Here is a 22,195-nt window from a genome sequence, read left to right as displayed (position 1 = left end):
AAGGCCTAATTCATGTCAAGGTAATTTCGAACACGACACATCATTTTGCTATTTTCAGTATTTAGAGAACAGAAGGGATACCACTGACTTGCCTGCCCTTAACATAATCACTGCTGGTAGTACCTCAGATAAGTCACATTCATTGGCTCATTACTAGAGGTCCGTGAATGTGGTTTTATTTTTTGCAAAAATTCGTTTTAAAACCATGTGTTTTCGGTGTTATAGAAAATCTTGGCGGTGTTATTATAATGCTACAATTTTCCCACCTTTATAGGCGTTTTATTATTTCATGGTGCACGTTTCATGAATACTTATACTTTAATTAAGCATATTACATAACATTTAACACAATTTGGATTGTACAAAATTTCTGATAAAACTAAATGAAAGAAATGGTTTAACTTTTATTGGTTCAAGGTACATATATGAATGGTTCAAATATGTAGTCTTGGTGAATATGATCGGCAAACAGCAAATTCCCACTACCTCAGATGTGTATACTTCGAGAGCCATTCCAGATTTTTTGGATTGTCAAGCTTCTCAACACTAAATAAAGCCTTTTATAATGCTTCTGTAGTAGCAACAACAAGCTCCTCCTTTGCTTTCTTTGACTGAGTGACTGAGTGCTCAAATGATAGCTGTCGTTTTGCGGGTCCCCTTTCTTTGGCACATTTATGTGTATCACTACTGATGTTTAATGTCACGGGTTCCCTTTCGATAACCCTCACCCAGGTGTTGAGGGAAGGTAGGACAGCAGCTAGATACAACAAAATCATTTAGTTTTGATCACAGCTATTGCCAATCGGTCAGGAAAGGAAGTGAAAGAAGCACACTTAACAACATAATGAGATTCAATGAAACTTGAAAAATTATTTCCCATTTATCGATCCTGAAACATCTAGAATGAGACGCTTTCTCAACTGAAGAATTAGACATTAGATTTGGCCAATGTCAAAATGATTTTTTTTGCATTGTAGCTCAGTGGAGAGCCAAATATCCACCGATCCATCCCCTAATAAGAACCCCCTCTCCTCCTATCCTTTCTGTTCCTTCCTTCCCTTCCCTCAACTGCTAGCGCTTAGTGCTTTCAAATAACCATACGTGTCTATGGATGTCTTTACACGAATCGAATCGCGCACTTGACGGCATTTGGCCGTTGACGGTCGCCGTGGTCACCACGGCGCCCATTTCAATCCGGCCCGGCGGTGCGCCATCTACGGCGTAAAATACAGGCAGTGCTACATTGAGGCCGCTTTTTGACGAAACGACTTTTAGCCGGCCGCCGCTCACGTCACGACGCCGTGAAATTCAGGCCGCTTTCAGACGAGATGACTCTCTGCCACGCTGTGGGACGTGCCGTGAACGGCGGCCCGGTCCCAGCCAGCGGCCGTGTTTAAGTTAACGAAATTGTTGCATTAGACCCACATTCAAGGTTTTCCTGCAACAAGTTATCCAATAACGCTGTCTAATGCGTCGCGGTGAGTCACCAGAATTACTGCTCGGCATTGACGCGTACCGGGCGCGTGAGCTTGTATTTCGCTCTTCCGCGGCCGCGTTAATTTTCTTTCCGCTCATTTTTAATTCGTAATATATTCCGGGTCGCTTGGAGCGCAAGATTACTATACAATTTTCAAAGTGGAATTTTACGAGAAATACACAGTTTAGAGAAGAACTGCTTTCACTGTAATTTTCAGAATGAGGAATATTTTTTTATTGTATAATCAACCATTTTCAGTGGAATTTCCATTGCAAATTAAGTCCTTACATTATAAGAATGAAAGGCACATTTCTATGGAAAAGCAGGTGGCGGTAATCCAAAAATATTACCAAGCTCAGAATAATAAGTAGGACTAATAATGAAATACGTTAAAAGTTTGCTTACCTTACGGCCAGCGACTGAGTCACCCACCACTATTCTTCTTCCAGCACCATCAGATGCAAGGACAGCATAGCCATCCTTAATTGATGCAGGGAATGGAGGGAGAGGATCCTTTGCATAAATATCTTCAGCTAGAACTCTATCTACGGCCTCCCTATGGAAATATGCAAACCCATATTTTTTAGTTCTTTACAGGTAACATCTCCAATGATAACCCTTAAATTACAAACAGTACCATACATTATCTTTCTTTTTCCCATCAGTATTTCTTAGCCTGAAGAATAAGGCCAAGATATTTAGAATCAACAAGACCCACACATGAATACTTCACCCATGACTGTAAGAGTTAAAAGCTCATGACTAAAGGGGTGGTTAGAAAAGTGGTCATGATGTCATAGAAAAATTAGGAGTTCTCCGTATTTTTGTTATAATTGAGCAAAGCATTATCTGACATCTTGCCAGCCAATACATATTGCACAACATCTTTACTTTTTATAACCTCAATATGTAAAAATTAGTTAAATTCTATTAAACAAGCATTAACCAGAAGTTTGACATAATTTTAAGTGAATCTCCATCCATCAAGTCATAATTTCAGGTTTGGGAAGATGATGTACTAACTACAGATAGTCAAATCTGTCTAACAAAGACTATTTTTGTAAGTGATCAATAGTTTCAGATGTTACTTAATGATTTTTGCTTCAAGTTACATGAAATGACTATGGAATAGAGAGCAGGTGCATCATCATGATGAAGGAGCACATTATTTTTTATCAGATTTGGACTTCAAACCAGAATAGCATCCTTCAATTGGACCATTAATAAAGTTTTAATTTAAACATTTCAATCACAGTTACACCCTTATTTTGGTAATTAGCAGCAAATTACAATTTTCCCAGGAAACCATATCAATGACTTTTCCTTTAAATGGATCTATCTTCTCATTCTTAGTACATAGTACTTTCATCAAATTACACTCAGTGTTTGCAATGATACTACATATACCTCTAGTGATGCTGAACCAAATATTATGTACTTTATTATTCACATTAAATAATTCAGCAGTAAGACTTCAAAAAATTCCAAAAATTCTTTTTAGGACTTCATTTGCATGTGTTTATTTCACAACTTAATAAATACAGCAGCCATAAAGTGAATCGAAAAAAGATGCTAAATTCAGTAGACAAAAAATACACATCTTTCAATGTCAGAAAGACAAATAATCTTCCATCTGAGGAGGAGTTTTAATGCTATTTTGCCAGAAGTATTAGTTTTTAGCATAACAAACACTTAAAGTCTTGAATGGTAATATGGCCTCCTTAAAACTCAACCACTCACTTTTTTACTGTACTCTAGGATGAGGAAGAATACCTTGAGTGGGAGAGTAAACTTTTCTTGCATGCCTGTTGAGGTAAAAGGTTTGAGCAAAGTATTTAATTGTGACTCAACTTTTAGTTGCATGCATTTCCAGAAAGACAAAATCTTGATCACTTAAATATGTCACCAAAAAAGTAGCTTAATGCACATACATATGTATCTGAAACTTGGTAGAATGTCACTTAGAGAATCGTAACTAAAAATATCATCTTACTGCAGAAAAATAGTGATATTTCTGGGAAAGGTCATTAACTTTCTGAATGGCCTTTGTACTTATGTGATGACTACCTTGGATTTATTTAGGAAGGAAAAGTCAGATTGGGATTTGATAGTGGTGATCAGGGCTGTAGCAGACAGGAACCGAGAGTTTAACCAAAGTGTGTACACTTTCAATGAGGTTGTATAGTATGCATTTGTCGGCGAAAGTGAAACAAAGTCAAGCACAATGCCCATCAATTTTCAAAATACAGTTCCTGAAAAAATTGAATAAAATCATGAAGAGGTACACATGTTCAGCAGTGCAGCAACGGAGGGTTTGGGGGGATAAACCCCCCCAGAACCTCTATCCTTAAATCTTGACTCCTAAAATCCCCCTATTCTTAATTCCTAGCTGTGCGCCTGCATATGTTTATGTTGGCCACAGAAAAACTATCCACTTACTCACATTTGAATTAAACATTAATCTTATCCTTTAGTGCTTGGAGATATGAGATAGCAAATTATAGCATGGCAAGGAGATGGGATGGGGAATATATAGCAAGACCTTTAGCCTATGAAAAACATGGGACATACCTGAAATCAACTACTTCAGTTCCAAGTAAATCAGCATGTTTCAGCACTATTTCTTGTGCCTGAGCTACACTCATAAGGGGATAAGGAGAATTCCTTGGACGTCTTGCAACTTTTAGATCCTCTACCTGTAATTACAAAAGATTTAATTATGATAGGCAGAAAGGGGTTAGATTAAGTAAAAGTAATAAGGACACTGTTTTATAGCTAGTTTGAATGGCTGAATGGTTTATTAAATGCATTACATTGATCAAAACACTAGTTTCATTTGAAATAAGTATGAAGCCATGGGGAAGAATCATTGCACTCTAAAATACGGACCGCATAATAGGCAGGCAGTGCCAAAAATCATGGAAACCCAGAAGGAACCAAGGGGTAAGATCTTGAAGAGTTTTAGTAAGTAAGCCTTTTGATATGGGGATCCAAATATGCAGACAATTAAAGGATCTGTTTAACACATGAATCTTAATGCATTGTATATATTATGTAGTTTTTCATAAGGTCTTTTCAAGAATAGTTGTATTCATGCATAGTTATGGTATAATCTTCTAAGGAGCAGTTAAAAAAAGGTGGCAACATAGAAATGAGAAAATATTAGTTGAATTGATTAAATCTCTCACATCAAAGACCTTATAAGCATTATTGTATAGCTATGAAAAGCATGTTATGTCAATTTGAATAATATGCACTAGATGTTAATGCACAGCAACGAATGTTTGCTGTCATCATATGAACATGCTAGGTGCCAAAGGCTTATGGTCTCCTCATATATATATCCATCAATAGGGTAGTTTCCTTCATCAAAGAAATCGAAAGGCATTGATTGCGATTCGTTACCCACCATTAGTGTATTCATAATACATATACAAATTATTTGTTTTTTGAAATCCCAATTTATACAAATTTTAATGGTCAATTTTAACCTCATCTGAAAAAGGCCAGATTGGCGCCCATGTGATGCCACTCCACGTGACGTCACTGGGACCCAGATGCTATATGAGTAGTCAGGAGTTTTACATCGTCTGAGATTACCAATGCATGCATGAGGCACAGAGCTCAGGGAAACATGTCTTAATAATCACCTATTAAAACTGCCTAATGTTGGAAAGTTTCCTTCGTTTGATAGGGTATTAATAATCCTTATTAAAGCCAAGCGCTACCTGCTAGCAGCCTGCATTGTATCAGCGCTCAAAGCCTCGGCCCAAGGTCACCTCACACAGCGACAGCGGGAACCAGAATGACGTCACACAGGGTTTTCCCAGCATTCATACTTAGCCGTCGTCTTTTCGCGCGCTTGAAAATTTTCACTTTTCATTTACCATATATGTCTGAATATAGCCCCCCTTTTTTCCAAAAATGCATGTGATAAAAGTGAAGGGGGGGACTATATTCAAAAGCATTTTTTTTTAACTTTTCCCGAAACTGAAGCCTCAAAATTAGGGGGGGGGGACTATATTCGGAGAAATACGATAATCGCTAAAAATAGATATCGTCATTAACAAATTTTAAAGTGTGAAATACGTACTCCAGGAGTAATAATATTTTGATTTAGGCAATAAAAAATAATAGGAAACCACCATATTTCATAAATGGTACTCAGACCCCTCATTCCAGAGTCATTAGCAAAATGAAGTTGAATAAAATGAGTAGGCTTCCATGTAGCATTCTTACAGATTTAACCAAACAAGATTAGAAGTTCTATCATTTTTGAGCATGTACTTTTCGATGTGTTCAGGTTCTCAGTAGGGTAGATTTCTGGGTACTGTCCGCGTTGTCATTTTGATGGTGATATTTCATCTACTGTACTGAAGGCATCCTCAGGCCAGGCTAAAGTGGAGAGCGCTTCTAAGGTGTCTGATATTTACATGGTATTGCCAGACTGAGAGCGCAACACGGTCATTGCCAATAGGTCCCCTATCCACTAAGCATGGGAAGCGTTCATCAGGTCAAGAAACATTCATTCCCAAGTGCTGGAAAGAGTGCAGCCATCTTCCCAATCCATATTGTATAGCCTGTTGGTTATTTCCACTGCTTCTTTGATTATTCTTAAGAAATATCATTTCTCTTTGGCCAGGATTTTCGGTTAATCAGAGTTGATTACATTACCTAGCTCTCATTAGAAATGTTGAGCAATTGCTGATTTCTCTTCTTGTCTATTCTACAGTGCTAAAGAATGTTCTTTATTCTACATTATACGGTTCTCTTGGTATGTCATACGCATGATTTCACACAGCTGCATTGGACCTCGTACACGCCCTCGTAAATCTCTGGTGGGATTTTACTGGCCTGATTTAATTGGCCATTTTATTTCCACATACAAACCTGGTCTGAATTGATATCCTCCCTGTGATTCCACTGAGGTATTGGATGAAAGCACAAGCGACCGAATCAGTATTCTCATCCTTAGGAGATAGATTCTTGAAGAACCACTCAGACCATGAGCAATCCTACTCCGTCCATGAGTGTCCAACCAACTGCAAGTCTTTTTTACATCAAAGTTCACATTTTTAGCTGTTTCTGTCAGTATGGCCAAATACCATGTTATACACCATTATTATAACTATGTACTTGGCACTATTTTGCAGTAATGCTTGGGAAAATAAGGGTTTTCATGGATTATTGCTATTTTGCAACTGTGGGACCCTTGTAATAGTAAAGTCAATGTGCAGATGACTTGCTTTTTAAAATAAAAACCCAAATAAATTTTTACAGTCCCCACATAAAACATAAATACCTATTTCCATTAAAGCCCTGGTATTCTAAATTTTGTACAATTTCTGAGGTAAAAACTAAGAAGACCAATGAAGTGCTTTAAGCTCGACCATGAAGGAGAATTTATGACTGACTAACAGAACAGCATAGATACCTACTTGATCAGGAAAGATCTAGGTATGTATATATTTTGATGGAATCCTTTGCTTCTGACTCATCCTCATTGAAAAATGAAAATTGAAGGAGATAACAACTAATAGATCTAAAAAATGATCTAAACCCCTGTCAGAGCTTGATGCTTTCATTATCAATTTTTGAACTCAACCTGTTGTGCACAAGGGCTACATAGGTTTAAGCAATAGAAACGAACCATTCTTTTCTAAAACAAATTAAATGAATACAATGAAACCCCTCATTTACAGACACTAACAGTCCTCGAAAATGTGTAAGTCGGAGGTGACCCAAAGAATCCCTCCTTTTTACGCTTAACATTACCCTGCAAGTATTATAGTGCAGCCATCCAAATGAAATCCAATAAAAAACTAACTTTATTTAAAAAAACTCAATTTTTTAGAGATAGTTCAGAAAATCCCAGGTATTGGTGTCCGTAAAAGAGTAAAATTGTGCTAATAAAGAGTCCTTGTTCGGATGTGTACATGAACTAGGAATTCTATCTTTATATAATTGCATATCCTTCTTCCAGGGAATTCAATAGTGTCCTTAAGTCAGATGTGTCTGAGAACTGAGATTTCACTGAATATTGACAGAAGCACATTACAGATGCTTACAATGAGAGTTTTATAGTGACAAATTTTCATGTGCAAAATGATGAATCAAATTGCATGGTAGTTAGAGCTCTAAATTGTTTGATGAAAGGATTGAATTTGGTCCCCATTCACACCTAATTTTTTCTATCCTCTTGACAGTCTTAGAGTGTTTTATTTATTGAAGCTAGAAAAAGAGTGCAAAATTTTGATACAGAGGATTTGAAGAATTAAAATTTCATTTCAAATTTTAAAATCGCACAATGGATCACTTGTGTTCCATCAGCTATTCAATGCTAAAGAAAGAATATTAGCGATTCTCTTAGATGAATGCCTAAAAGTCACTGGTGTATGTGATTCCCTCTGTTCTGAGCTTTTCTTCAAATGTTTTCTAATGCAAATCCACAATCTTAAATTCTGTACATGCATTTCCTAATTGCGATTTCGCTGTCTCAGGTATGACTTCATAGAATTTACTTACTACCAAAAATTCTTAAAAAACATCAGATAAAAGGAAAATCATGAAGGCTACCTTGTTAACTTAGCAGCATACATGCTGCCTGAGTATTTAAGTATCCAACTAAGTCTTATCAACTCTTTGTCATTCCCTGACATGTAAATTTTTTCAGTAAACTTTTTCAGACACATTTTTTTTTCATTTCATTTTTGGGCAAAAGGACAAAATGAATTGAGAGAGATATCAATGACATGTAAAATTTTATTTCTTGACTTTCGATAATTTCAACTGCTGGTTAGTTTTCCTCTAAACTTGTTGTCCAAATAATGAACAAAAAAATCACATTTCTACAATTTAATCATTACAGTGGACTCTCGTAAATACGAACAACGTTACTATGAAGCAAATTGTTGGTCCCGACAAAAAGGCCTATCCAAGCTATAATAAAAGAAATGTTATTGTGAAATTTTCGTATTTATGAAATTACGAACCTCAGTCCTGGTCCCAGCGGTCAGAAAATGAACTTTATTACGAAGGTCCACGAATAAGCAATGGCATTTAGATGGATGTACACAACACTAAGTTTTAATAATTGCACCATGCTTAAATTCTTCTCCTGTACTGTGCCCAAGAGCGTCAACTATGGTTCTTCATTGAGTGTACACGCAAAATCATATAAAAAGCTTCATTCCAGTGGAGTCATGGTAACCCACTCATAACCGCTAGGACATACAGTTAGTCCTCTTCCCACACACATTCAATTTACAAACTTTCAGAAGTACGAGCATTCAAGAATTTCAAATTTTGAATTTGGCACCTTTCGATTTGGCTGATGCTGCGCGGTGTGGCGTAGAGGAAGTCGCACTTTGGGCACAATCTGAACAAAGCATCATAGAATCTGGTGTGAATTTAGGAACTATTCAGCACTTTGCCCATTCCTCATTACCGCAGGAAGCTATTTTTTCGGCTCCAGATGTGTCGCACACTCAGGTAGATCGGTTCGTCACAATTGTGAGTTAGTGCACAATTGTGATGCAGTTTTGCATTCTGCAGGATAACTGTACTCCTCGATTCCTCGCATACAGTCAGGCCGGCGAGAGTTGTCTGATGACGGCAAAATAGGAGGGGCGGAAAACCCTGTGCCAGCACGGTTTGCAGCCAATCACTGTCCCCCAAATGCACCTCGCAGCCTTGCCTAGTCATACAACATTTTCAAATGCATATGGAGCACTGAAATAAGCCTGATCCACCAAAACAAGCCCTTTCTTTGAATCACCAAAACAAGTGATTCTTCCTTTGGGTCCTTCACGCTCATCGTCCCTTCTGGATCCTTCCTTCATGGAACCCTTTTGTTTACATGTGAAGTAGGCATTTCCCTTCCTTACCTGGCAACCTTGCCCCTTACCCCGACCTAGACCATTCTGCCTGTCATCAGACAACTCTCAGTGGCTGGACTGTAGGCTTATCAACTTCTGAACAAGGTCTCGGAACACATCTAGTTCGTATATCGACTTACAGTATTCGGGAAGAGATTAACCCTCGATTGCATCATGCCACATTCTTCTATTGAGAAACTGAAACGAATTTCCCTGTTTATATATATTTGTACGTATTTAAATCATGCTTCTTATACACCGTTTTTTTATGATTCCTAGAAGAAACGCTCATACAAACTTCATTGGTAGGGACCTCCAGTTTTTCGGTCCCGTGAGCTTCTTAATAAAGAGAGTCTACTGCATAACCCTTCATTTACATGAGTAAATTCAAAATTAACTCTGGAAGTCACAATAATGATAGCGGCTTTTCATTGCAAATGTTTTTCTCAGCAGGTGTAGAATTTATTATACTACTTAACTGTTGATTATAATAAATATATGCATTTACTAGGGATGGTCCGATCAGATACCTCGGATCCAAATACGTGCGGATATTGCCCTTCACCAGATATTTTGGATCCAAATTTGCTTAAGACATAGGATCTGGATCCAAAATTTGAAATTAATGCTTCAGTTAATTCACCATTCCATAAGAGTGAGTGGGAAGAGTTCCGATCCTCTCTTCGCATGCCCAGTTGCACTGCGATGCTTGTCAAACTCCTGAGCCATTTTTTTTCAAAAGCTCTCATAATGCAATATGTATTCATATGGTATGCATTAAGCCATGGAAAATTTTAGGCAAAATACAACAGGGGCATAATGTGACTCTTCCCAATTTTCATGGTAATTTTTGTAATCTCAGTTCGAGTATAAATCGAAGACATTATGTTTAATTATGAAATTAACTTTACAGTGACACAATTTCTAAGACAATAAGTCACACAACAGAGATTGGAATTCCCCAGCTATATAGAGCCAACTGGCTCATTGGCATGCATATTTTATTAGGCAGTAAGAATGAAAGCACAAAGATGTTACCTGCCTAGCCACAAGGACGTCACTCGGAACAACTTGGTAATGTCATCTACAGTTAACTTAATGGATAGTCTTTAAAAATGTTTACCTATTATAAGTATAAAATTGATAGAGATAAATATTTAGAAAGAAAGCAAAAAATTGAAATATTGAAAGAATCTATGGAAAATATGAATTATGAATGGAAATACAGTAAACTCTGGATTTTACGAAGCAGGATTTTACGAAGTTTTCGATTATACGAAGTGATATTGCGGTCCCGGTGAAAAGCCTATGCTAAATACATGGCGCTATTCGATTATACGAAGTTTCGATTATACAAAATTTTTTGAATTTACGAACCTCGGCTCGGTCCCTAGGAGCAAATGGCATTCGTTTATACGAACTACGGCGAAAAATTTGTCAACAAAACTAGTTACGCCAGCGTAAGTAGCTAAAAAATCAGCGCTTCCAACTGTGGTCCATCAAAAGTGCGAAATCGTAAATGATAATGCAACTTTGGAGAGAAATGGGTCGCCAAAAACCTCACTGTGGGAATTTAGGGGGAGTAGGAGTTAAGGTAAAAATGTCGCGGCTGACATTATGCCCCTATTTACGTGCCTGTTCGTAAACATAGCATCGACAATAATTCGTAGTTTAATATGTCAGGAAGGTCGCGCGGAGTATTTCGTACACCCCTAATTAACCCTTTGCACTGCTGTGAACGTACTTCGAAGACTACTTGACTACTTTTCGCCGAAGCACTTCGAAGGGTCCCTAATCCGGGACCCTTTCCTCGACGAGCTCACCCTCGCTGGCCCCTGAAACTGGGCTATTTTTTAATGCATTACCTGACGCAACCCTGGGTTTCAAAGGGCAAAGGTGCCATGGGGGGAAAAAGAGTAAAGTGCGTGTTACTGTGGGGCTGTGCGTCAACCAAACGGGCACGGACAAAATAAGCCCGTTGTCATTGGGAAATTTGAAAGGCCACGGTGCTTAAAACATGTAAAATTGGAAGCCCTCCCCGTTTTTTACCATGCAAATAAAAACAGCTGGATGACCCGAGAAATTTTCCAGCAAACGGTTATACGTCTACAGAGAAAAATTACTGGAGAGAACAGCAAAATTGTTTTAATAATGGATAATGCCACCGTTCATAAATACGTGGAAGATCTAAAATTGGCTAATGTTCGAGTCCTCTTTTTACCCCCGAACTCGACTAGCAAGTCCCAGCCCTTGGACCAAGGCATTATCCAGAATTTTAAAGTCCTATACCGGAAGAAGCTTGAGCGGTATTACTTGCGATGGATCGGTATGTATACATTCATCTATTTTGCTCATGTGCGTTTGGATATCGATTTAGATATTTTTATTCATGATTATCATTCTTTCAAATCTATTTGCTACTTTTATAAATGGGAACAGAAATTAATAACATCCCGAAATGGACGTTGATACATGCAATTCGCGCCATAATATCTTTTCGTGTATATATTGGCCTTTGTGAATGAACAACTTAAATATCTTAAGTACTGGGCTCTATTTACCACCAATTTATATTTCAGGCTTCTCGTAATGAAGACGCACTTCCAAGTCTAACCATGAACTTTCTTCTCACGCGCTTCCCTGTTCTCCCATGCTGGGGTTCTGTCTTTCCAAAGCCGTCCCTTCCCTCCTGCCGCCTTTGGCTGATCTTGCTGACACCCACCTTACGCATCCCAAACCCCTCCTTCCCCAGCATTTCCCATTCACTTTCTCCCTGAGGAGACTGAGCTTGTGTGCGTCGCAAAAAAATACGGCCCCCAAAAGTAGACTGAGGCAGAGCTGAAGGCCATTTCCCCACCCTTCTTTGTCCTGCCCCCTTCACCAGTCCTTGTGCTGACCACACTTCTTCCCTCAGGCAATCCCCATCCCACTCTTATTCACCCCACCCACTGGGAACGTTCCCCGATTGTGGAGAAGGGCATGGTTCATCTTTACCTGCAACGGGGGGAAGTTATTAACCGGAGAGAGGCGGAAGAAGTATCTTCCACTATCGGGAAAATGGTGCCGCGCTTATAATTGTCTCTCTTCTTCTCAGCTGACTTTTCAATTGAAATTAATTTCTTTGCTCTTTCCACACTATATTTATTTACGATTATGGCGCGACTATTTTTTAGTGCTAAAACTAAGAAAATCTTTTCTCTATGTCAATGATCCTTTGCCTAACTTTCAATACGGTGGAGAAAGGAACACGAAAACTAAATGAGGTGACGGTACAGGTTTTTGCGTGTCATTTTTTGGGAATTCACGCTAGCGAACCAATACTTAACCATGTTGAGAAATGATAAAACGTCTCTTGTAGGAAAACAACCAATGTGGATAATAACGTTTCTATCTATATTTCTCCGATACTGTAAGATGTTTCTCCTGTCGTTTTCCGGTTGGAACCTTGCTCCTGTCGGCATAAAAGGAGAGAAACATACTATATGAACAGGTCACCTCACACCCGGTATGAAGAATACAGTCCTGATGAAGAATTAAGTCTTTTATGGCAACGTCTGCGAAGATGATGGAACACAGTAGTCGGACGGAGAACTCAAACAGAATTTACTTCAAATATTCGCCAGAAGATAATCACATCCTACGTTATTTATGATCGTAATTGAATCTCAGTGAAAATAGAGCACATTCTGCTGAAAATACGAAGTAACTCGAAATATTAACTTACGAAGGTTATTTTGGAAACGGGCTAAGACCCTTGTTTTTCTTTTTTTCTCGTCACTGAGCGATAAAGGGCGACATAAATTGCGGTTAGGCCGGCTGCCGCTAAAATTCCGTGGGTGTCAGAAACAAATATCTATCTTTTGCATACTTAATAGTAGCTATTGGCTCCTAACCACAAATTTATAACTGTCAATTCTTATAATAAGCATTGCAATTCATTATTTGATTACGTTTTCTAAACTGGTCGGGAATTTCTTTAGCGATCGTTGATGTTGAAGTATGAACAAGAAATGGGAATTTTATGGTGGTATAATTATTTAACGATTCTTCACATCATAAATCGATAGCAAAAAGCCTTTTCTATGAATTATACCGAGAATAACCACCGAAAGCATTTAAATAAGACCACTAAAGACAAAAAACGGCGGAAGAAACAAAGGCGAACATTTTTTTCGTGACTTATGAAAAAGGTTTGAATTTACGAAACTCGATTTTACGAAGTGCCAATTTTCCGGTCCCACTGAATTCGTAAAATCAAGAGTTTACTGTATATCACTGAAAATTAACAATGCAAATATGAACCATCAAAGATGGAATCTTCTTCACTACTGAAATAGCTCCAAGAGCATTCATAAGCTCTCACAAGACCATGACAGCCCACATAAAACATAACTTGAATTACTAACATGCATAAACACGAATATGCACCATTCATGCTAACATCACAGGACATCTCAACAAAATATCACATTCACCTCAAAATTCCAGGCCAGTTATCTATGCAAGAACCAATTGAGAATGATTGATGATTAAGTTTAATTGAAGGTAGCACCAACTCATACAAAGTGGTCTCTAACTATCAAGTTGTCTTATTTAACACTTAACAAGTGAACGGCTGAATGAGCAAGGTTTTCATTTTTGCTGTGAATAATCTTTGCCTTCTACCAACTAAATTCTTATAATGAATGCCTGCTTTTAGGTCTGAGTGAACAATTCCATTGTTACTGAAAGATAAAACGAATTCTGTTTTAAGGTGATCTGCATGCAACATCGAGAAAATGAATTCAACTAACGCTGCTTCTCTCGACAGAGGGATGCTTGTGGCAGTGATGCTCCTCTCGATGTCTCGAACAGGAGTGGCCTCCACTGCCACTCCTCACCAGCTCGTCGTGGCCCAGCGACTGGATTTCCATGTGAATTTTCTCGATATTCCTCGTTTCTTCCCTAAGCAAATCCACTGCATGAGGTATAACTGCTACCACACTCTCAAGGCATTCCTGAGATCCCTTCTTGCTGCCAGGTAAGTTCATTATCAAAGTCCTCCCTCGAATGCCACAAACACCACTAGACATGGAATAAAATACGACAAAATGAGTTATTAACTGCACAAGATATATAAATGGAAAAATAACATAAATTCAACCAAATTCTTTTAGGTTCTGAGATCTATGTTCCCCATCATTGCCTGAGTTTCGAACACGATCATGGTGTCTGTCATAAGGAATACAGAATTCTTCAAGACATTGAATTCTATACGGCAGATGATGAGGTAGTCCATGAATCTCATTGTTACACGGAATTTCAACCAGAGGAGAATACTGAACAAATATGCATTTTATCAAATAATCCAGGAAGACACTAAATCATATTATGTAATTAATTGTGGATCCCTAAGGTTGTCTACAAGTCACAATAAACAAAGATACTGTTGCATATATCTACAGAGAAATAATGAATGAAATAGGAAAAAACTAAATAATTGAACAGCTAAAATCAACACTGTATCAGAGAGATTAATAATTCTAGCTTCCTAATACCCAAGGGTATGCTTCTTGGAGGACAAGTAGTTGGCTTAGAATAAGACGAAGAGCTAATTTAGCATGTACCAGTGAACAAAAGAAAATACATAGAAGTCATTTAAATTCTCTCAGAAGATTGTAAAAGCTATGGCCACATTTGGAGGCAATATGGTCTCACGTTGACAGACAAATTAATGGGAACAATGACAGCCAAAGGCTTCGAATGAATAACATAGGACAAGTAATCAATGAGTTTTTGTAAATATGATACATTTAACTGAAAAGTGAGCTGAGCAGACAGCTGCATGAAACCAATCCTAGTATTGATGACACATGATGATGAGGCATAAACTTATGTCAAACATTTCTATGTGGAGTTACTCTTTCACAACAAAATTGCAGGTGGATAAAAGAATGAACAGAATCAGACAAGAGGACCTGAAGCATCTCATATATATATCAAAAGCTAATTACCAAGAGTGATATCATAGTCTTAACATATGCGAAAGATAAAACAATGAAAAGGGCACTAAAGTATGACAATTGGTTATGATTCAACAATACACATGCAGAAATATACATCAACTGATGAAAAACTGATAGATGTGTTTTGTGGAATGAAAAAAAGAGAACAGTTGGACAGATGTTTCACAGCAATTTAAACATGTTAATGTTTTCAATAGCCTAAAATGGAAACTCTATCTTTACATTTGCTCAACAAATTTTAACACAATTTTACTGCGTTCTACTAATTTTCTGCAACTATAGATGCTAAATCAGCGTATCATTAAGGTAACATTAAAGTTCAAGCAATTAATTTAAAATTTGATAAATATACAAGAGTTAAAATTAGAGTTAGCATGAAAAACTGCATTATTTCCTTTTTAAAAACATAGAAGGTAACTCTAAAACAAGAAAAAAATGCCAAACTGGTTGGTTGGATAAGTCAAAATGATTGCTGCTTGGGGTATTAGGAGGGGGAAATTATAGAAAATATATAAAACAGGCATTAGTATGACAATAAATAAGATAAATATCAAATATTCACCAGTTTAAGACATAATAACAATAACATAATTTGATTTCTCCTAGGCAAAAATAGAGGGTAACAATTATTCTCTATATTAACAGCTAAGTTTATGCAGGCTATGGTATCAGGGACAACGTAGGCATTAAAATATTTTCCTTAAGAGAGCATACCATATGCAATCCTACAATCGGCCTACTGTACTTTTCAATCACTCCTAATACTGAACAGGCTCACACGGAAAAAATAAATATACCAAAGATTAAATTTTTTGCCTTTGAACGAATTGGTGGAGAAGCCTTGTTGTGTCATAAATTCAAATGAAAATATTAGGGTGTGGCCTCACATATGACATTGCAGCAACAAAGAGAACTACAACATAAATTGATTCCTCAAAAATCTGCACACACAACTCTAAATCATTCTAAATATTAAATTAGGTAAACCACATAAAACCAAAAATTTTCAATTCACAAATATAATAGATGCCCATCACAGAGAATGGAAACATGGCCAATCCATATGCTGACATACTGAAGAAATGTTTGTCCAAATGGATTATTACTTTAATAAGCTTTCACTTCACGGAAACTTTTACAATGTGATACAGTAAATATGAAATACATGTATAATCAGAAAATTATACCTGTACCTGCTAATATAGCCATATAAATTTCCTAATTAGAAATTCTAATGATACTAATATAAGAAATAAAGAGAAGTTAGCAAACAGCTACATTATGCTCAAAAAGATATTTTAAAGATTAATCTTCAAACAGTGACGATACACTTCAAACAGTTTGGGAAGTTATACCTAATTAGTAAAGTTTTAGATTACTTTGGTCTCATAAAATAAACCATATCTACCGGAAACATTTACACTGGAGAAAAAATAAATGGGATTTCAACAACCCAGGTTTCAGACTAAGGTGACAAATAAAATTATCTTCATGAAAGTTCAACATCATCTTTAACATCACTAACCGTGACAACATGGCAAATGGAGTTTTCTGCATGCTGTAATTAAACATTGCCATTGATAACCCATTTGCTTCTTTTTGTATGATACTTCTCGTGGCTTCTGGGGTAACATCACGGGACGCAAAGCCTGTACCCCCAGTAGTGACGATAACATCAAGTCCACGATTATCAGACCAATCGACGAGGATATTCTGAAAGCATACAGGTGCAATGAACACTTCATTTGCGAAAGAAAAACTTAAGGAAAAACAAACTTATGTAATCGCAAGACTTGGAAAGTGCTAAGCAATGAGTCTCAGAAAGAAAAAGTACTTACACCTATGGCCTTCTCATCATCAGGAACACAATATCTCAGGACCACTTTACCATTTAACGACCGGGATTGATTGATGAATATTTCGAGATTATCACCACTGTGATCTAAGGCCTTTTTAGAATAACAACTGTCACTCACTGTAATATAGCAAACAAAATCACCATCAACAAATGAAAACTATTTCGCAAAAGTACATAATATTCCAGAGTTTGTGAAACACAAGTCAAAGTGGTCAGCACATGGTACACCTACCTGTTAAGACACCAAATCGAAACAATGAATCCATGGCAGAGAGAGAGCAAGTCGATACCTCATACAAGGCACTCTATTCTCTTAAGGACGATTAATTCAACCTTATACATTGGATTAACTACTACACTTACTAACGAAGGGTAAACGACGACGGACGAAGAGTAAACACGAATTACGTAATACTAACAAACTATTCCTTGGAACGTACACGTACGACTTCTGCTTGCGGCATATTTACTATCGGATCTCCTTATCATTTGTTGACCCATTCCTTGACCTGCATCTTTTCGCGTTCAATTTGTTGTGCAGCATGGACATAATAAATCATTCCACAGGTAAAAACACAAGAGGCTATGAAAGTAATCTTTGGAAGGTGTGTCATTGCAAATGTTACATCGAATTCGGCACAGAGAATAAGCTAATGCACAAAATAAACTTGAAATTAGATGCAAAAATTAATTTAAACCGTTGAAAATGCTTAAACTCGGTTTTAGTGGCATTTCTACAATAAAACAACTAAAAGAATAGAAATACCGGTTGCAGTTTGCAACCAGCATGACGACAATTTTTTAGACCTACCGGTTGATACAATTAGTACGAAACTTCGCCGCCCAAAGTGGCTCCAAGGGCTCCAAGCGACGTCGGTATAGAGCGCCAAGTGCGGTGATGAGATTTCTACCAACTTCTCGCAATTGGGCAGAGGAGTTTAGCGCGCTAAACTTAAACAATTCCAAATTTCTGTAAAGGTTTGAATAAAACAGATTTGAGGACAATTTTTTCAAGTAAAATTCAAGTAATTCAAATAATCGTTAATTATTACCTTTTTTTAAAGATCGAGTTAAAGTACTTCCTAATTCGCATGAGCTAGCTCCAAAAGGTTGGTTATGAAGGTGAGGGTAGATCTCGATCCAAACCAAGTCACTGAATCTTTTAATTCCCACCTTTAGGGTCAGAAAGCTAACTCCTGGGTCTAATTACTCCGCATACATCTGTTTTGGTGCATTTTGAGTCTTCAACCAGAAGTGAAACCAAGACTCTTTAATCAGCATCCCAATTTTCAACCCACTAATCCACCATGCACTCATTCCGAATAATTAGCACGTTACAGATAAGAATCATCACATTGTAGAAGTGCATACGTAAATAATAGACAATATTTTTAAATTTACAAACGAATTTACTTCCGGTAGAAAATAAATGTCTAAATTCTGGCAAACATTTAGGTACATTTTCCAATAGGATAATATTTGTGTGTCGATGATCCTTAAAGCAACAATTTCAGACTAATTCTACGTTCTATGGCAAATATTTCACAAAATATCACCATAATTTTGACACATACATTGAAATATTCACGATACATTCATTTACGCATGCTGTATTACAATAAACATTAAGACTCAAGGAGGGACTGCGTTACGGGTGCAAAGATTTCTTTGCCCCCCTCCAACCTCATTTGTGGACAACCTTAATATTTTACCAAAGCCCACTTCTTCTTTGACACATAATGTTACCTTCACGAATGCAATTCTCAACTCGTCAACCACTAATGAGTTGATTTTTAGAGGTAGGTTGAAATGAGACTAATAACGTTGGCGAGTAAGAAAAGTTAGCTGCAGGTGTGTTCTAACATCTACTATGATACGAGTGAAACCCATTACAGGTCCCAAGTAATCCGCCGATGGATTTTAAGCAACCCCATCCCTCCTAAGTATCTAAGTAATGGACGACCCAGGTGGTAGAAATGGGCTATTTAAGCAATTTTCTTTTAATAACCATTAAAAATAAAGATATTTTTGCTCTTTTCGACATGTCGCCAACTTATCGAGATTTTCCCCACGGAAAATCGAGGTCTATAGCCCTTCGCATATAAGTTTATGACGAACCAATCGTAACTCATCTTTCTCCACCATCAAACGAATTCTTTTACTGGTTCCTGATTTTGGATTTGAGTGAATAATCATATTGAAACCGTTGGGGTTACCCACAGTACGAAAGAAAAGAGTCTGTTGAAAATTAATCAATGCCACTGTCTCATACAAAATAATTTTGCTTATTTTGGGAAAAATTCTACTAACAGTCAACCACTGGACGATGTGGAAAGAAAAAATAGGGAAATAAACTCCAACAGCAACTAGGATAATAGCAGCGGAGAAACAAAGATTTCGCGATTTCCATAGCGTTAAAATCATTAAAATTATAGCAGAAGAAAACACGGGATGACATTGAGGATATAATATGCAAAAATGAGGTCGAAAATGAAAAGAAGCAGCTGAAGGAAGAGAAAAAATGGTGACAAGAATGATGGTCGGTAAGTTAGAAAATATAGGAAGTGGAAGAACGGGAATTCACATCTTCATGCTATTGGTACACATTATGAAAGGTGGATGAATTGAAATTGGAATAGCAATGGCGGCGTAATTTTCAGCGAAGAACTTTTGTCTTATTCTATGTTAGCTATGACAGAAAATCATACAATAAAATGGGAACAATAGGAAAATAAGAATGAAAGAATTCAGAAAATATTAAATTTAGGCACACCCAAGAAAAGTTAAATGCGGGTTATATGAATCAATACGGAGATCTTGGGCCTAGAAATGAACGAAACTCAAAACGGGTATCTCTAATAGATAGCACTAACAAAGTTAAGTTAAATTTAGTTTTTATTTTCTCAAAAAATAATTTTTGATGATTTTATGCGAAAAAAACTTTGCCTTTTTACTAATGTACGTAGTCCATCACGTCTTCCGCTAAATAAAGTCAGTGTAAAAAAATATCTGCTAAAAAAACTATAAAAGCCTATAAAGGTAGTATAAGGTGAACAATAAGACTATTTACCATAAAAATGTTTCACACCCACGTATAATTAAGAAATATTGACAAATCTTTTACCTTTGTCGTGATAAAGCGGAAGACGTGATGGACAGCGAGTTTTTTCTAGATAAATTGACAAAAAATAGTTTTTCGAGATATAAAAACTGGAATAAAACTTAATTAATGGATACGATTAAATACACATAATAGTCTCGGATGTTTTTCTAGTTCCAAAATCCTAATCTTTATCCGCTTAAAAAATCCTCTGATATGCTGGCATAGACCGCATGTTACTACAAATACGTAACAAGTTTGGTGAAATTAAGCCAATAAACTTGATTGTTTCTGGCTTTACTTTGTGAAAATCCATTCTTAATAATAAAACGTTATTGTACTTTTCCACACGATTAATAAATTAAATTACGATATTAATTAGGTCGTATTTATTAAATCGTGTGGAAAAGTACAATAACGTTTTATTATTAAAAATTAAGCCAAGTTTTGTTAAATTAAGCCATTATATGAAATGAATAGGGAACGCCTTCTTTAGAACGGCCAAGAGGTATTGGGTAACTTTAGGATGGAGTCATTATAGGATGAAAGATTTGGAAAATGGAATTGTAAATGAAAAGTGTGGACTGGGAACGAAAATGAAGAGAGGGAAATTAAATCATACTTTTGATGGAGTTATAATGGAATAAAAATATTACTAAACCCGAGCAATTATTACGGAATATTCTTTGAACTTTATGTTTTTAAGTGCAGGTAAACTTGTTCATAACGGAATGCACCTCACTCTACTGAATGGATAGATTTTATTGAGCCATATCAAAACTCACTCTGTTTCCGATAAGAAATAATGCATTTGGACCATAAAGACCACATTTAATGGAGATACAAAAAGTAAATAACTCCGACCACATTCCGACTGTAAAAAATAAGGCGATGTCCCTATAAGGCCTTCTTTGCCGCTTCATAATACCATACCATACAAAAGATACTATAGCACCCATTGCTAGTTCTCAACAATAGGGAACTTGCATATATTTCAGATATAATCAATAGCCCCAAAATTATATAAAAATATATGTTTGCATACCTCGGTGAAAGTTTTTTTATTATTTTATGACGTGGTTTGCGATATTTAATGCATCAAAGTTCACGAGAATTTTCAAATGCAAGTGAGAAGTGAAAACGCCCGATGATTGGCTGGTAGGAAAGTGACGTCATAGTTCAGTACGAGGAGGCACGGCCATAGTACTTGAATTGAATACATGCGACGGCGTGGTTATGATTCATTTATTGAAGTGCAGACGTATCGAAGTTGTTCATTGTGACTTCAGGGCTATTATTTGATCTATTTCTCCTCCATTGAAAGCGATAGAGTGCGTAAAGATGAAGGAATATGGTTATTCTTAGGCTGATCCTAGCAAGCTTCCTGTTACTGATTCCATCATGATAACAGGGTATTTTAGTGAAACTGTAGACTTCGTCGGCGCGGAAAGTCGATGTCGAGAAATGGAAAGGTAGCTGATGTGCATCTGAAATGTTTTATAGTTCATAAAAAAGTGAGACTTGCGTATAATATTGGCGAAAGCGTATACTCATGTGAAATGTGTATTCTTTTGGCAGTCCGGTAGAGTCTTATGGTGAACTTATTTCCACCTCGAAGCTGTCGATGATACTTTCAACTTAAAAATACCTTGCCTGAAGGGCGACAGGAAGCTCTGAGGAAGCCAGACTATCAATGTTTCAATTTAGTAGCGATAATATAGACGAACTTCCAACACAATGTACCATCTTGTGACTCAAAACCCCGAAGCCACTACCTATTCTGCAGAAAGAATCGGTCAATCGCACTTCGATCAATATAATAAACACAACGTCTTCAGGTGTTAATAAGTTACTTTTGTAATGAAATCCTTCCTAAAT

At 36.9% G+C, this 22,195-nt stretch overlaps 1 protein-coding gene across 1 annotated transcript in view; it reads right to left on the bottom strand.

The window, feature by feature from the left end:
• Positions 1-18,048, bottom strand: part of LOC124153656 (gephyrin) — a 34,738-nt gene extending 16,690 nt beyond the window's left edge. Inside the window, exons 1-6 of the mRNA XM_046526954.1 lie at positions 17,450-18,048; positions 17,198-17,334; positions 16,885-17,072; positions 14,148-14,418; positions 4,049-4,173; positions 1,883-2,033 (exon numbers count right to left, since the gene is read on the bottom strand). Of these exons, the coding sequence (XP_046382910.1) occupies positions 1,883-2,033; positions 4,049-4,173; positions 14,148-14,418; positions 16,885-17,072; positions 17,198-17,334; positions 17,450-17,483 (906 nt within the window). The 5' untranslated portion in view covers positions 17,484-18,048. The remainder of the gene's footprint in view (positions 1-1,882; positions 2,034-4,048; positions 4,174-14,147; positions 14,419-16,884; positions 17,073-17,197; positions 17,335-17,449) is intronic.
• Positions 18,049-22,195: the final 4,147 nt, after the last annotated feature.

The sequence above is a fragment of the Ischnura elegans genome, chromosome 2 (assembly GCF_921293095.1).
Source record: "Ischnura elegans chromosome 2, ioIscEleg1.1, whole genome shotgun sequence".
NCBI classification, from domain to species: Eukaryota; Metazoa; Arthropoda; class Insecta; order Odonata; family Coenagrionidae; genus Ischnura; species Ischnura elegans.
The sequence above is the reverse complement of the archived record's forward strand: the minus strand, read 5'-3'. Positions and strand labels throughout refer to the sequence as shown.